Source organism: Branchiostoma floridae, chromosome 3 (assembly GCF_000003815.2).
Source record: "Branchiostoma floridae strain S238N-H82 chromosome 3, Bfl_VNyyK, whole genome shotgun sequence".
Taxonomy (NCBI): Eukaryota; Metazoa; Chordata; class Leptocardii; order Amphioxiformes; family Branchiostomatidae; genus Branchiostoma; species Branchiostoma floridae.
Window position 1 is genome coordinate 30192779 of NC_049981.1, and position 14267 is coordinate 30207045.

General features: G+C 41.5%; 1 protein-coding gene across 1 annotated transcript in view; it reads left to right on the forward strand.

Moving 5' to 3' along the window:
- LOC118411811 (cadherin-23-like) overlaps window positions 1-14267 on the forward strand; it is a 96121-nt gene that overhangs the window by 78298 nt on the left and 3556 nt on the right. The window contains exons 65-73 of the mRNA XM_035814297.1: window positions 483-566; window positions 1546-1614; window positions 2152-2218; window positions 2779-2906; window positions 5696-5736; window positions 9944-10087; window positions 12681-12741; window positions 13126-13158; window positions 13498-13585. Coding sequence (XP_035670190.1) covers window positions 483-566; window positions 1546-1614; window positions 2152-2218; window positions 2779-2906; window positions 5696-5736; window positions 9944-10087; window positions 12681-12741; window positions 13126-13158; window positions 13498-13585 — 715 coding nt within the window. The remainder of the gene's footprint in view (window positions 1-482; window positions 567-1545; window positions 1615-2151; window positions 2219-2778; window positions 2907-5695; window positions 5737-9943; window positions 10088-12680; window positions 12742-13125; window positions 13159-13497; window positions 13586-14267) is intronic.

A 14267-nucleotide genomic window follows, 5' to 3' on the forward strand; every position in this document is an offset into this window, starting at 1 on the left:
CTGGTATACACCTTATACACATTTACTAACTTTTACATTCCCTCATGCTTTGCACCATAGCCAACTGAGTCAGATCACGTAAGTGGAACTTGAACATCATCTAGCCATGTCTTATGCCTTGCCTTGCTTTCTTTGCTGTCTTGAAAAATTCTTGTTAACTTCTTAGGAGTATTCAAGGTCAAATTTCTCGTGTCAGACTATCAAATATCTGTAGGAGTATGCAAGTTTAGAAAATCTCTGTAGAAAAGTTTAGAAACCAATATTTACTTCCCGACGTTTCAAGCGATATCCATCACTCTTCTTCATATATCTAGCATCCATTCTAGTGAGTGTGAAGATTGATGGATGTCACTTGAAACGTCAGGAAGTTATTAATTCTCTGTTTTTTTATTCAGTTGTAGAGATTGAATCTTATTTGAATATTGTTTACCTGGATGTCTAACCTTCATGAATGTATCCTTGCCATTTCTTTCCTGTGACAGGTTTGCGTCCAACATCACGGGAGCTGTGGTGAACATGGACGATATACAGTACCATGTGGATGAGGGGGAAATCGACTTCACAAAGTCAGTTCAATTTGCCATTGTAACACTCATTATTGTGTTGTAGAAAATACTTTGAAACAAATCTACTTGCAAGAAACAGCCACTACCCGTAATTATTTTCTACTGCCAAATTACATGTGTAACAATGAATTAAAGAGATATACTAGTATCACATTGGTAATTTTCAAGGTATGCACACTTCATTTAAACTGACACTGCCATCTTTGACCTTGGTGCTGAATGATGTTCACACTTACACTTACACTGTTGCACTCTTCATGTAACCAGGTGTTCAAGACATTCCCAAAAAGGCCCCAATAACCATGTATTCTACGTAATGAGGATAATGTTTTATGGTCCCTTGTCAGGACAGGCAAAAGCTTTGCAGGAATAACATGCCATGAAGATTACTATGGTATCGCTTGACACTGTTGTCCCTGTCTTTGGTGCTGAATGACATTCACATTGTGCTTTGTTTTAAAATTGTAAAGCCTTAAATCTACATGTACTGTTACAGTATGATATTGATCCTACTACTTCTATATACATGTAGCTAGTTGTATTATGCAATATACTCCACATTGCCTTGCATTGTACAAGTTGCAATTGTTGTGCAATGAAATTTGACTTGACTTGACTTGACACTGACACTGCCATTCCTGTCACTGGTGCTGAATTAGTCCCTGGTGCTGAATGACATTCACACTGACACTGCTGTCCCTGGTGCTGAATGACATTTACACTGACACAGCTGTCCCTGGTGCTGAATGACATTCACACTGACACTGTTGTCCCTGGTGCTGAATGACATTCACACTGACACTGTTGTTCTTGTCCCTGGTGCTGAATGACATTCACACTGACACTGCTGTCCCTGGTGCTGAATGACATTCACACTGACACAGCTGTCCCTGGTGCTGAATGACATTCACACTGACACTGCTGTCCCTGTCCCTGGTGCTGAATGATATTCACACTGACACTGTTGTTCCTATTGCAGGACTGACATGCTGATTCATGTGGTGAACACAAAAACAAACAAGATCATGGATGTGGATAACGTCATCACGTAAGTCAAACATTACCTACTCATATTGGGATAAAAGAGAATTCTAAACTAAGTTAAGGTTTGTAGTATGTGACTACTATGTGACTACATCAACCATTATGTTTCACACAAAACTTTTCAACTGCACAAAATCCAATCTTCAAGCATTTCTTATATATATCTATTTCTTTCAATATAGTTTCATTTTACATCACTCAACTGTAATAAGGTTCCTTTGGAAATAGCCTTGAACAGATATTATGTTTAAATCAGACCAGATTCAAGTAAAAGAAATGGCTCTTGAAGTAAAGAAATGACCAAAACAAAAGGACGTGGACTATGAAACCTGGGCGTATTCTGTGCTACATTTGTATATGTTATTGCACTATGTATGTAATGATATACGCTGATAGATTTATTAGGACTAGATGTAATCTGTATCTCTGCTCAATTCTATCTGATCCTTATACCTCCCTCATGACTTTATGCCTGCAGGCCAATTTAAGCTTCTCATGACTAAATATTTTAAGTTTTAATATGTATACTTTTTCCATCTAGGACCATTGATGAAAACTATGACAGCCTAGAGAGACTTTTTAAGGACTTCAACGTGATAGAGGTTTTAGTAAGTAGGCTTTCACTCCTTTTTATGTGTAGTGTCCCTCTTCCCTGATTAAGTCTTTCTCCTTTATAATAATAATAGAAGGGAAAATTGGCAAAATATCCTCAGCAGGACAAGGGGAATTGCAAAACTATGTTGAATCTATTTGTGAGATCGCGTAGCATAATTGGCAGCACTTAGGGCTCAGTCCCAAGAGGTCCTGAGTTCAAAACCTGCCATATCACCAATCTTCTGCCCTTGGGAAAGGCACTTTACACAACTTTCATCACTTCACTCTTGTAACAAAATGAGTACCTAGCTTTGTCTAGGACCGGATAGGATGGTAAATGGAGGTCCCGTGTTTTGGGAGAGCCACAACCCGGGCATGTTAAAGAATCCACCGCACTTATCAAAAAGAGTAGCGGTCCTTCATGGTATGAGAGGATCAACCCTTACAGTCTGGTCTCTGGGTTGACATCTTGCAAAGGTGATAGTCACCTGTTATGTCAATCCTTCCACAAATGTGGTAAAACAGAAGAAAGAAAGAAAATCCTGACGAAGTTGTTTACGGATGTTGTTTTCAGCCGTTCGTCCCCCCGAGGACGGACAAGGACAACATTGACATCGTGAGGATCCTGCTGATCCTGATTGGGGTTGTCATCTTCTTTGGAGCCTGGATCTTCATCTGCCTCATGCTCAGATACAAGAGGCTGTGAGTAGATTATCTAACTCTTATGTTAAAGAACTACGTACTGTAATTCCTGATTTTTTCCCAATGTAACATTAATTACTAGTGAGATGAGAGCTTTATTTTGGTTCTTGCAGTTTAGTACATAAACTGAAATTCTAAACCAAATTACAATTGTGGGCGTGTGTTCGCCCGAGAGTATCAGTCTTAAAAAAGTATCATTATAAAACATTCATTATAAAATAGAGTTACATAATAATAGACGTCAGCGTTTCGTCTTCCAGAGAACATTAGACAATTGTCATTGAGAGGAAATGAATGTCTACAAGGTCTTGTTATACAGAGATGTTGCCTGATACAAAAACGACTTTCTAAGTCGCTCAGTGCGACACGCCGGTAGTGTTAGCTGGTTGCTGTTCCTTAGTGTGCGTCCAGTCTGCTGTTGCCTGTTCCCCGGAACCATGTAGTGTAGCGGATGGTCAATCTGGTTTAGAAGTGTCACTGCTGCTTCTTCACGCCTGGACCGGAGAGTTGGCAGGAGGGTAGTCGTGCAGGAGGCATCACTGTTTCGGTGAATGATCCTCATGGCTCTTTTCTGTACTGCCTCGAGGGTGTTTGACTGTGAGATGGTACACGCAACGTGCACAACGTTTGCATATTCCAGTACCGGTCTGATGAGGGTTGTGTACACTGTTGTTAAATCCTCAGCAGGCATACCACCTTTGGCAAGAAGACGTAGGAAGTGCAAGCGTTGAGAGCCTTTTCCCGTCACGTGAGAAATGTGGCTGTCATACTTAAGGTTGGAACTGATCTTGAAACCGAGGTAGGGAGCACATGTAACGACTGCTACCTCCTTTCCTCCTAGAGTAAGTGGAGGGAGGTCAGGTGGTATTCTGGCGAAACATATCCTAAGCTCGTACGATTTGTCGCCATTCATGGTCATGTTGTTTTGTGTTGCCCATGAGTCCAGGTGGGTAGCCTCTTCCTGCATGGTGGTGTCGGATTCAGCAGTGATACAGGGGATGCAACGAGACAATCCAATGTCATCAGCATAACCGATGTTGGTGGTCGTTTCGTGTTTGACAGTTCGAGAGGACATATACACCAGGAATAGGTAAGATGACAAGACTCCCCCTGGGGTACACCGGAAGTGACGTCGTGCCAGCTGCTGAATTCACCGTTGGCGGCGACACGCTGTTTCCTGCCAGACAGATAACTGTTGATCCAAGTCAACATTTGAACGGGGATACCGCGTGTAGCAAGGTGCTGTAGAAGAATCCCATGGTCTACTTTGTCAAAAGCCTTTGACATATCTGCAAGTAACATGCGCACCACTGATGTCTGCTTGTTGTCAAGACTAGTGACCCAGGACTGGTATGCCTTCAGCAGTGCAGCAGTGGTTGACGATTTAGGCATATATGCAAACTGATCTTTGATCCATGGTTTCATTATGGGGAAGAGTTTGTTTAGCACGAGACGTTCCTGCACCTTTCCCAGTGTAGAGATCAGAGAGATCGGCCTCCAGTCCTTCTTACACGTAGGGTGTGTTGTTTTGGGTACGGGACAGATGTTGGCAGTTTTCCACGCAGACGGCATGATACCCGTGTTGTAGGATGTGTTCATCAGATGACAGATGACCGGACTGACGTCCTCACAGAACTGGCTCAGAACCCAGTTTGGTACACCATCGGGACCACAGGCTTGCCTTGGGTTTAGATTTTTTAACAATGTCTTTACTTGGCCAATGCTGCAGAGATCGTAGGAGTCATCAGTGGGTGGGAGTGGGAACAGAGCAAAGGTGTTGCTGACTGACATCGCCTCCCCGAAGAAGTTGTTTAGGTGATCTGCTACTTGTTTCTCTGGGATGTTGGTGAGAGTGACCTTTCGTTTTGATCTCTGAGTGCGGCCTAGTTCGTTGTTTACAAAATTCCACCAGTCCCTGGGATTTTGCTTTTTCAGCGATCCAATGCACCTGTTGTAGTAAAATCGTTTTTGTTTCCTGATAAGAGTCTGTACATGGTTCCGGAGTTTCTTCCAGCGCTCTGTTTTGCCATACTTCTGGTAGACTGCTTGTCTTTTTTGAAGTGCCGATTTGATTGTGTCGGTCATCCAGTACTTGTCAACGTTTCTGGTCTTCTTCCTCCTGAAAGGTATGCAGGTGTCGAGCATGGTTTGAATGATGTCGTAGAAGGTGGTGACCTTGTCCTCGACTGTGCTTGCGCTGTACACACTGGACCAGTCCATGATCGCCATGCACAGTCCTAGAGCGTCCTTTCTCTCCTGTGTTACCAGGCGGTGCCTGGTTCTGGAGGGCTCACAGTGGTTTTGATGGATTTGGGGTTTCCAAATCACACAGTTGTGATCACTTGCTCCGAGGGGTGCTATGGTAGTCGGTGTCTGATATTGGTTGTGGACATTTGTAATGATTAGATCCAGCACACTGTCGGCGCGGGTGGTCATTGACACTACCTGTTTCAACTCGGGGTGACTTTAATGTTCACGGTTTTCACGGTGACTGTAATGTAAACTTATCGCTAACAAATAAATCACTGCCTTTTTTTTGCACTTACCTGCTGTGAACATGTAGTTTGGAGAACAAGTTAAATTTTCTCATACTGAGAAAATTTGGTACTTGAGAAGACAAAGTGAATTGCAGTACTCCCCTCCTAACATACAAAAACATAATAGAAAAGGTGGGAGCACTGTCCCTGGTGCTGAATAGCATTCACGCTGACAATGTTGTTCTTGTCCCTGGTGCTGACTGACATCCACTCTAACCCTGTTGTTCCCATGTATTTCTTTTTTGCTTACAGGTACAAACGGAATGTGCGAGCAGCAATTGCAGGAAGTATAGGTAAGCCCCCAAAAAACAGAATCGTTTTATGGCATAAGTAGAAGTCTTGCTATAGCATGCTATAACATTCTATATTCACAGCCATTGGTCAATGCACCTTAATATGACTTGCAAATGAGTTTTCTCATGAAAAAATCAAATCATCAGTGTAGATACTATCTTTGCAATATACATGACTTGTACGTTATTTTTGTTCCCTCACATCACACCATTGTGACATGTTTCTTCATACTCACACTGTGCGAAAGGGTGTGATTTCCGGACAAAGTCGGAGTGGACATATTTCTGGACATACGAGGGGAGATCAATAAGTTCATGTGTCAGGAATCGTCTTGTTGTGTATCCGGACAAATAAAACTTTCCTGTCTTTAAAGGTATGCGTCATTGACATTTCTTGTCTCCGAAAACGTGATATGTGTAACATTTTTGACAAATCCAGGGTCCATATATTCCGTTAAGGAATATCCGGACAAATAAGGAGTTTGCACGAAGCATGATATGCATCATTTCTGGACCATTGTCAGACACTCCACTCACACTTCACACTCACTTCACAACATTTCGATATTCATTATATATCAGAATATCATGAGTCTGGAAATGTTTCGGCGCATGTCCAGACTGATAGAAATTCCTGTTCTCCCAAATCCGCGTCATGGACGTTTCCTATGTTCATATTCTTTTCTTTCCCTTTCTTTTATCTTTTCTTTTCTTAACTTTCCATTTATGAGACATATCCACGACAGATATTCCATGGATTAGTTTTTGGATAGATTCGGAGTTAGCAAGTTACATGACATGTCACAAATTCTGACCGTTTCCAGTAAAAGTATTTTATATACGTAAATTGCAAATCGGAGATTGCTTCATTGCGCATCTAAATGAATAAGACTGTAATTTTTTGTCAAATTTTTTGTCAAATCTTTTGTCATATTCCGTTCCATTTACGAGACATATCCAAAGCAGAAACATTCCAGAGTTTAGTTTTCGGGGAAAGGTCCGGACAATATCATGAACAAGATTAACTCAAAATACTCCACACCAGCGGTGCAGTTGTGGAAAGGTCCATATCCGGGCAGTATCATGACACAAATTCACTCCTGATATTCAATACCAGCATTTCTGTTGGGGAATGGTCAATATCTGGACAATATCATGACGCAGCTTCACTCGTAAAACTCCATACTGGCTGTGCAAAGTACGGAGCAGACCAGTACGTTTGCATGATCACTGAATGTCAACAGTGCGCCTATGGGGGCGGCATGCGCGTTTGTAGCCGTCACTACAGATAACGGCCTGCACCGCATCGCATGTGCATCGCATGTGTACAACTTGCAAGCTTCAAAACTGGTAAGTTCATGATGCATTCATTGTCAAAAATAAGCTTTCCCTTTGAAACAATTTTGATGGGTGGATGACACTAACTTCTGGAGATGTCCTTACGTAGCAAGATTATATCATAGACAAATGTGCACAATTAGCCTGATTTTTTCAGCTATGCCGCTGGACTATTAGGAGGTCACATGGCTAGACCAGATAAGAATGTAACCAATAGTAGACTAGCTGGTGAAAGCAATTAGGTTTGAAACCAGATTTGAATCTCAGTTGCTGTCTGCTGCCCCCTGCCCCCAGACCCCTAGGTTAGTACGAGTAGTGAAATTCTCTGGTACATAGATTGCATACATAATTAGCAGGTACCATTGTGTATCTGTCAGCATATCAGTTCTCCTATTCCTGTCATGTATATTCAATCATTATCACCTGAGATTTTTTGCTTTCTTTGTAAAGATTTTTGCACAACACGTTTCAGTCAGTTGGAACACCCCATGTCATTCATTTCTAGTTTCACGGCTTGTTTACAAGATCTTACATTAGTTACCTGTTCCCAAGTCCTATTTTGTGCTTTGCATGTAAGTGCCGTTGCTTACCAACTTTCCTGTCCTTTTGTTTTGGCTGGCTTAATTTTACTTTTTGGTAGAACCAAGGAGAAACTATAACCTCCTTGCTAGGACCAATGCATGTTTTCTGCATATTCAAATCCCATGCGCTTTGTTGTTAGGGTTTATTTACTAATCTCCAAGCAGATCTTCCGATGGCATAAGACAGTATCATCAGCTGGGGAAGGAGTTTAGCTGGCAGATGAGTTTTATTCCACCGCTATGGAATAAAACACCTCTGCCCGCTATACTCCTTCCCTAGCTTATGATATATCACTGTCACCGCAAGATCTGCTTGGAGATTATTTATTTACAGCCATGTGTGGCCGATACCCTTTGATGATAGCTGACTGCGGATTCCTGCCTTTGTCCCCGCCTTGTCCTTCTGTGTTTTGTATGGCCGTGTTGATTGAATACTGGTACATGTACCGTTTTCTTGGCTCTGCCGGGCAGTTACCAAGTTTTCTGTTTTTTAAATTCCAGTCACTAATCGCCTGTCCTGCGAAAAAAAGAAAAGGCCTGCGTCCAGTGACTGGTAATCCGGGTAATGTCAACCGTCGGCATGTGCCCGGTGCCGTTGTATCCTGCCAGAACCGTTCCTACTCTGGAGACAGACAGCGCCTGGACTTTGCAATGGAGACTGCCCTCGAGACATGCCGCCAGTATTGCGAGGTCCCGCAAGAGGATATTCCATTGCCAATGATTGTCCACTGCTACCAAGGAGACGATGATTCCACAGTCAACACGGCGACGATACAGACTTATGACAGAGGACTTGAAAATGGACTGTCGAATGGATTTTGTATTGACCAAATACGAAAATAAAATGACCAATTTTTATCCAAAGAATATGGATTGACGCATGATACAGACTGTAGGCTTCTTTCGGATACTGCGCATTTGATATTCTATTCTGATCTGTTTTGTTAAGATGTGATTGACTTGGACTTGTTACTATTGAATGTGACATTAAGCTGTGAAACTTTGGCTTCGTTGTTTGGTTTGACTTTTTGTAAAACATGTAAGACCAAGGAGGTTATCGTGAGCTTCCTTCGTAAGACTAAGAGACAAATGCGTATTGATTTGCCCCTTGAATTTAACAAAATCTGTTCCTATGCATAATGTCTTTTAGTGTGGTACTTGTGTCATCTAACTTATACAGAAAATTCTTTGAGGGGCTGTTGCAAGATATAGCCTTGCCGAGTTAGCATTTTCGAGGTTAAAAACGTTCAGGACACGTTAAGTATTAGGTATTAGAAACGTAAAGTTGCTGGATATTCTGAAACGAGGTGTAGTATGGTTCCTGTATTGTTTCAGTATATCTTAAGTATATGCATACCTTTCCGGGACGTAATAGCCCCGAACGCAGTCAGAAAACATGAAATATTTGGAACCTGTTTCAGATTTGTATCCAAAGAGTCCGAGAACGTTCCAATACTTGAAATATGGAAATGAGACATGATAATACGGTCCCATTCTGGACTCCGGAAATGCTCAGACCTTTCCGGGGCGTAATAGTTCCGGACGCGACAAGAAAACATGAGATATTCGAAACGTGTTTTGTCTCCAAAGAGTCCGAGAACGTTCTGTTACTTGGAATCCGGATATGAGACATGATAATACGGTCCCATTCTAAACTCCAGAAGTCATCCAAAAACGTAAGGGAGTCATATCAGGTTTCATCCGGATATTGTCCAAATTCGTCCGAAAACGTTTCCAATGCGGACGTACATGTATATTAAAATTATAGAAATGTCCGGAAATCACACCCTTTTGCACAGTGTAAGGTTTCCTAAGTAGAAAGTCAGCAAGGGGCAAGAGAGAAACATATCAATGAGTGAATAGATGAAGACTGTTATTGTACTTATACGTTTTGTATGCCCACTTTGGGGGTTACAGAAATATATATATATATATTATATATATATTATTATATATCGTCAAGCTTCCCTGCAGAATGTAATATAACCAAAGGTTTATGTATGTATGTATTGATTGATTGAAATTGAAAATAGGAAATTGCATTATACATTGTACATGTAGTGTTTGAAGTTGGGAAGAAACAGGTTCAATTTGTGTGCAAAGTACTCATTTGTATCACGTGAACCAGGTAAGTCTTTCCCTGTAGGCTGCATCTGATCTCTCTTCCTCAAATAATGTAGAGTTTACAATTAATGTACAAGTTTACAGGGTAAAGTTCTTTGTGATATCTTTCTGATTCTATGCCTGTCTCCTCCTGCCTCTACCTGTCCCCCTCCCCCTCCTGCTAGCCGGTGCACAAGTCATACAGAACCCCAACCCTGCCGCCACCCCCGTTACCAGTCACCAGGAGACGACGCACCCGGGGGGTGGGGCAGGTGGTGCGCCCCCACCCGCGGGAGGCGCAGCGGACCCGCGGTACTCTCAAATGATGGGTGAATATCTTTCCTTCCTTCTCCTTCTTCTTCTGCTGTCCACTCAACCTAGCCTTCGTTGCAGTCTTCGAACGAGGCAGTTTTTTTATTTTTTATTTAGGGGGGCTGGTTCGCAATTTCCAATGTTGGCTAGGTACTCTTATGCCGGGAAAGGGAGTTTGCCATCTTGAGATGGCCGACACTGGTTTCCACGGCAAACTTCCTTCCTTTGCAAACTCCCTTCCTCGACAAACTCCCTTACTTTGCAAACTCCCTTCCACAGCAAACCCCCTTCCTCGGCAAACTCCCTTTCCTGGCATAAGAGAACCTAGCCAACGTTGAAAATCGCAAAACAGACCCCCCCACTAAAAATGAGCCCTTTTGAAGTGCGACGGAGGCTGCACTCAACTTGTGTCCTGTAATCTCTTGTTTTGGTCTTCCTTAATAGTTACGAGTAAAAAGGTTTCTAGCATACGGTTTCATAGACAAGTAGAGTTAAAGTTAAAACCACAGGTATGAAGTAGTAAGTGTTGGAGAGGAGGGTTTCATATATGGATGGTAGTCAGTAGTCACAGAAGTAGTGAACTTGTAGAGCCTAGCTTGAAACTTGGTCCCTTTTGATTGTAAGAAAGGGAAAAAAGTTGAATCAGTTTGAAAATTGCATTTTAAAAGGTGACCAAAATTGGTGCCAACTTTTCCTAGCATCTGTCCCTATCCCTTTTACAAATTGTGAACGATTCCCCTTTCCCACCTGGTAAATAAAAACACCAGAAGCCTCCCCCTCCCAAAATAATGAAACTCTCGACCAATTTTCTTTTTGTTTTCTCCCGCCCCACATACGACTCCTTCTGGATACCCAGGATATATGGAACCCCCCTCTGCATATATGGATGGCTATGAGGAAGGATGGTGCTGACCTTTGACCGACCTTACATAGCCAGCAAAAACAATGGTCGTGATGGCTTCTTGGGGACACCTGCCAAGGCATGTTTGCTACGTGTTTATGTATTCAGTTCAGATTCCTTGCATTTTGTCTTGAAGACATCTGCAACACATGTTTGCTACGTGTTTGTGTCCAGTTCAGACGTTGTAGACCTCTGCCAAGGCATGTTCTCTACGTGTTTATGTCTTCTGTTCAGTTCAGATATTCCTTGTCTTGGAGACATCTTCCAAGGCATGTTTTCTACGTGTTTTTGTCTTCAGTTCAGGCGTTTCTTGTCTTTTCTCGTGTTTTTCTGTTTTTAGTTTTGGTCCAAAAGTAGAAGGAAAAACTTGGTGTAACAGTTGATTCCTTGACAAGTCTTGGGAATATCTGCCAAGGCATGTTTGCTACGTGTTTATGTCTTCTGTTTAGATCAGTTCAGATGTTCCTTGTCTTGGAGACATCTTCCAAGAAATGTATTCTACGTGTTTGTGTCTTCAGTTCAGACGTTCCTTGTCTTAGACACATCTGCCAAGGCATGTTTGCTACGTGTTTTTTCTTCAGTTCAAACGTTCCTTGTCTTTTGGTGTTTTTCTGTTCTTTTGGTCCCAAAGTAGAAAAAAACAACTTGCTGTTGTTGAATCTTTAGGAAAGGTTGTAATTTTCAGTAGTGGTATTTTTCATCTTAAAGAATACTGTAACACGTCTTTAGTGGTAAAATATTTAGTTAAATAATTGCACTTGAGTGTAAGCCTATTAAGTTCCTAGTATGTTGTACTTGAACCTAAATGAATTTTTGGAACTGTACCGGTACACATCCCTACCCTTAAGGGTCCGCAATGCATGCTTTACTCCTCAGCCCAGAGATGAGAATTATCATACAACTGAGAATTTGTGCTAAGAATGTATTCCAAGCTATGACTTTTTAGAATTAAACTATCACGATGATAATATGATAATACTGTTGAGAAATACCTGCTGAAAATCTACCAACTTCTAAGTGCACTATCTGAGTTTACTAGTTTTCTTAGTGTCTTCTTTCTTGTTCAATTTTCAACAGATTACAACCAAAAAAAGAGTTTTGTTATTGCTGGCTATGCAATGTAGGTCTTAACACCAAGAAAATTATAAAACGAAAGCGGTCAGGTAAATTCCAGAAAAATTGTAAGAATGTCCCATGGCACCTCTAAAACCTTTTGGCGCATAATCTGATCTGTAAATAAAGTAGTGGATATTCATTTTCTAAATTTCTTTTGATGTAGAATGCGAACAAACTCAATGTCTATGCCCTTGCACTGTCACTCTACGGAAAACAAATATCAAATTATTCTTTTATTTGGCAAATTTCAACATACTAACTACAGTAGGTAGCAGCTTGGTCCCCACATTACAATTCACTGGTGATAAGCATGTTACATCTGTCAATGTTAGGGAATAAACATCTATTTTAGATTACATCATCAGGAGATACAAATGTCCAATGTCTCCCCCCCCCTGAAAATGATTTTATTTTCTATTTTTTACTATTCATCATAATTCTATCCACATCTCTCTGTCATTTTCTTCCTTAGCGTGATCTTCAATGGTGATTCCCTTTCACAGTAGTACCTTCACCATGACATACATTATGTATATCGATGTTATGTGCGATTATTGGGTGTGCAATACTGCAGTGTTGATGTGTCTCTACAGGTCCAGGAGTTGGTATGGAGATGTTTGATGTGCCAAACACAAACAAGTACTCGTTTGAAGGGTGAGTACAAATGTCAAAACTTTCTTTCAAGATACGTCATCAACAACAAATAAGGGTAATGTGTAAATTTGATCTAAGCGTGTGAGTAAGTGAAAGATTTCTTCAATGTATGTTGCTGGTTTTCAACATGGTGTTGTGTGCTATCTTGTAAGTATTACATAAGGCAAAAAATTAATTGACTTAAAGCCATCAGTCAAAAAGTCAGAAGATAAAAATGTGTGCTAAAATGTCAAGCTAATTGTGGATCTATAAGGTCATAAGTCTGATTCAAGAAACTGATTTTCTGCTTCTGGATATCATTTTTGGAAAAAGAGGATAATCTAGGGACAAGTTCAGAGAAGGAATTGTGACATTATCATGTGTGTTTTCGATTTTTTGTTTCAGGGCAAATCCAATATGGTTGGACCCTTATTACAGGTAGGAAATTTTCGATTTGCTGTATGACATTGTCCTGTGTAGAGCCTCATCCGCTTAGCCTGGGTACCATCCGGATAGTGGTTCACTCCGACGTTTGGTATCAACTATATACATGCACTTCTCTGCTATTCCGCCTTGGAACATTGACATCTCTATCATCTGGAATCGTCCAAATTTTGAGCTGATTTACATCATTAACCTGGATGGGAGTCCTGGCATATCCCCATCTTGTAAGCAGCTAACGAAAGGGTATGTCACTCAGTGGGTAAGCACGTGCACCGATAAATATCTACAGTAGTATTATAGTAATTCATGACAGAGCATTTTTGTTGTTTCCAGCCAATTTGCCGAGTTCCACGAGCCTACAGAGATCCCTGTGGTTCTGGAGGATGGATTCACCATCGAGGGTGACGAGTATGAAACACAGGTGGGTTATCTATCATGACATAAGCAGGTGTGCTTTTGGGATGAGGACAATTCGACCCAGCACAACATCCTTGTGACAGCTTGGTCTCCCTAAACATCTCAAACAGCTCAAATATGCCGTTTTCAAGGGGCAACGATCTTGTGTGGTGCTCGGGATACATTGTTTAATGCAATACAAGCTATTTGGAGTTTACGGTTGTTTGAGGTGTTTTTGAGGTTGTTTGAGGTGAGGAAGACTGCCCAACGCCCTCGTCAGCTCAGCCAGAGTAAGAGTTATGGTCTGGACGGGTTTGGGATCATTATTATACACGTAGCGGGTGTGATTTAAGCCATATTGAACTGAGTTGGTAAAGCGCTGATGCATCCAACACTTTTTATCCGGCCTCTTTCCTTTTTGGTGCTGCTAAATCAGATATTGTAGAACTGTACGCAGCTATTCCTGCTGATCCATAATGTTGCTAGCCTGGGTACCATCCGGAAAGTAGTTCGCTCCGGCGTTCATTATGTACTATATACAGTCGCTTCTAGCTCTGACATTCATTATACACTATATACAGTCGCTTCTCTGTGTTTCCGTCTGGGAACGCGGACCATCTTAACGTCTGGAATCGTCCAAATTTTGGACGCAGGCGCTGATTGGTCCCCAAATATGAGCGAATTATGGAATAGGTTTAATCGATCGT